At 52.7% G+C, this 1373-nt stretch overlaps 1 protein-coding gene across 1 annotated transcript in view; it reads left to right on the forward strand.

Annotated features, from left to right (window-relative positions):
* Window positions 1-1373, forward strand: part of Gp6 (glycoprotein VI platelet) — a 20878-nt gene that overhangs the window by 8615 nt on the left and 10890 nt on the right. Inside the window, exon 4 of the mRNA XM_023707980.1 lies at window positions 434-487. Coding sequence (XP_023563748.1) covers window positions 434-487 — 54 coding nt within the window. The remainder of the gene's footprint in view (window positions 1-433; window positions 488-1373) is intronic.

The raw sequence follows: 1373 nt of genomic DNA on the forward strand, positions 1-1373 counted from the left end.
GGAGGATGCCTTCCATGTGGATCTTAGGGCAAAGGGTGTGTGTTAATCAGACAGTGGAGCAGGAGGGGTGGGCTGCAGCAGGCAGAATGTCATGAATGGGTGTCCTGTGTGGGCGTGGGCATGCGCGGGGGAGGGCTGTGATTATGTCCTGGTACATCCCTCTGCTCACCCTGGGATTCTTGCCTGCTCTCCCATGTCCACAACAAGAGTCAGGCTGAGTGAGGGTGCGATGACAGAGGAGGGGCAGAGCAGAGCTGCTGTGGACAGAAGCAGCTCCAGGGCCCACCAGGGAAGGTACTGGTGTACTCCATTTGGGATGTGAGGCTCTTAAGACCATTTTCTATGAAGGGAAATAACCACAGAACAGATTTGTTCTTCTGTTGGGACTCATGGCTAACAGATACCTGACTTTGGTCCCTTTCTGGTTTCTCAGGAGCCTTTGTGACCACCATCCAGTATCATACAGAGGCGCCTTCCTCCACAACAGGTAAGTTGAGGCAGGTTGTGCATTCTCTCAGGCACGCAGCATACAGTGTGTGATGCACAGGGTGCTGTGGGCTCAAGAATCCCAGGGCTTCTTCCAGCCCTGCTTCCTGAGCCTCAGGAGTGTCTGTGCCCGTGGGTGGGGAGAGGTGGAGTATGATGGATTGTGATGGGGCGGGCCTGGGAATGCACATCTCAGAGGCACTCCAGGCAGTGTGAGGCTGCTTCCTGGTGCCACCCTGAGAACTTCCACGACATTCTATGCAGTGTCCCCACCCTCTGAAGCTCTTGGATGACAGGGGTCCTGAGGAGTACAGCATGTCCTTCAGGAAATAGGGCTCTTGGCCAGTTCCCAATAACCAGCTGTGGACCTGGTGGTGGACCTTAGTGCCAAGCAGTGGGACACACTGACAAAAGCTAGCTCAGGGGTGTGATGGTCTGAGGTAGTGTGAGTGTGCCCTTGTCTAGCGAGGCAGCGAACTCATCAGTAGTCACTCTATGTGTAAAGGGTTGTTTATGTGTTTAGTACAGGATAGACAAGGCCTCACTATGCATATCAAACTTGTAGTGATCCTGCCTGTTTTTCAGCCTCCCAAGTCCTGGGGTTACAGGTGTGTGCCAGCTCACCAAGTCTCTATCTCTGTCTCTCTGTGTCTCGGGGCTCAGTTGGCACAGCTGGCCTGGCATGGAGCCTGTGACCCCTGTTTCTGCCAAATCAGGTGCTGTAATCCAGCAAGCTATCTTCCTGGCCCTATGGTGAACATCTTAGAAGAGGGTTTCTTTCAAAAGAGGACTCTATACTTCCTAAAGACGATGTCTTCAAAGGAATATTATTCATCCTTGAAAAAGAGGCAAATTCTGACTTGGTGCTTCATGCATGGAGCTTGAGG

The sequence above is a fragment of the Octodon degus genome, unplaced genomic scaffold (assembly GCF_000260255.1).
Source record: "Octodon degus isolate 3935 unplaced genomic scaffold, OctDeg1.0 scaffold00320, whole genome shotgun sequence".
Taxonomy (NCBI): domain Eukaryota; kingdom Metazoa; phylum Chordata; class Mammalia; order Rodentia; family Octodontidae; genus Octodon; species Octodon degus.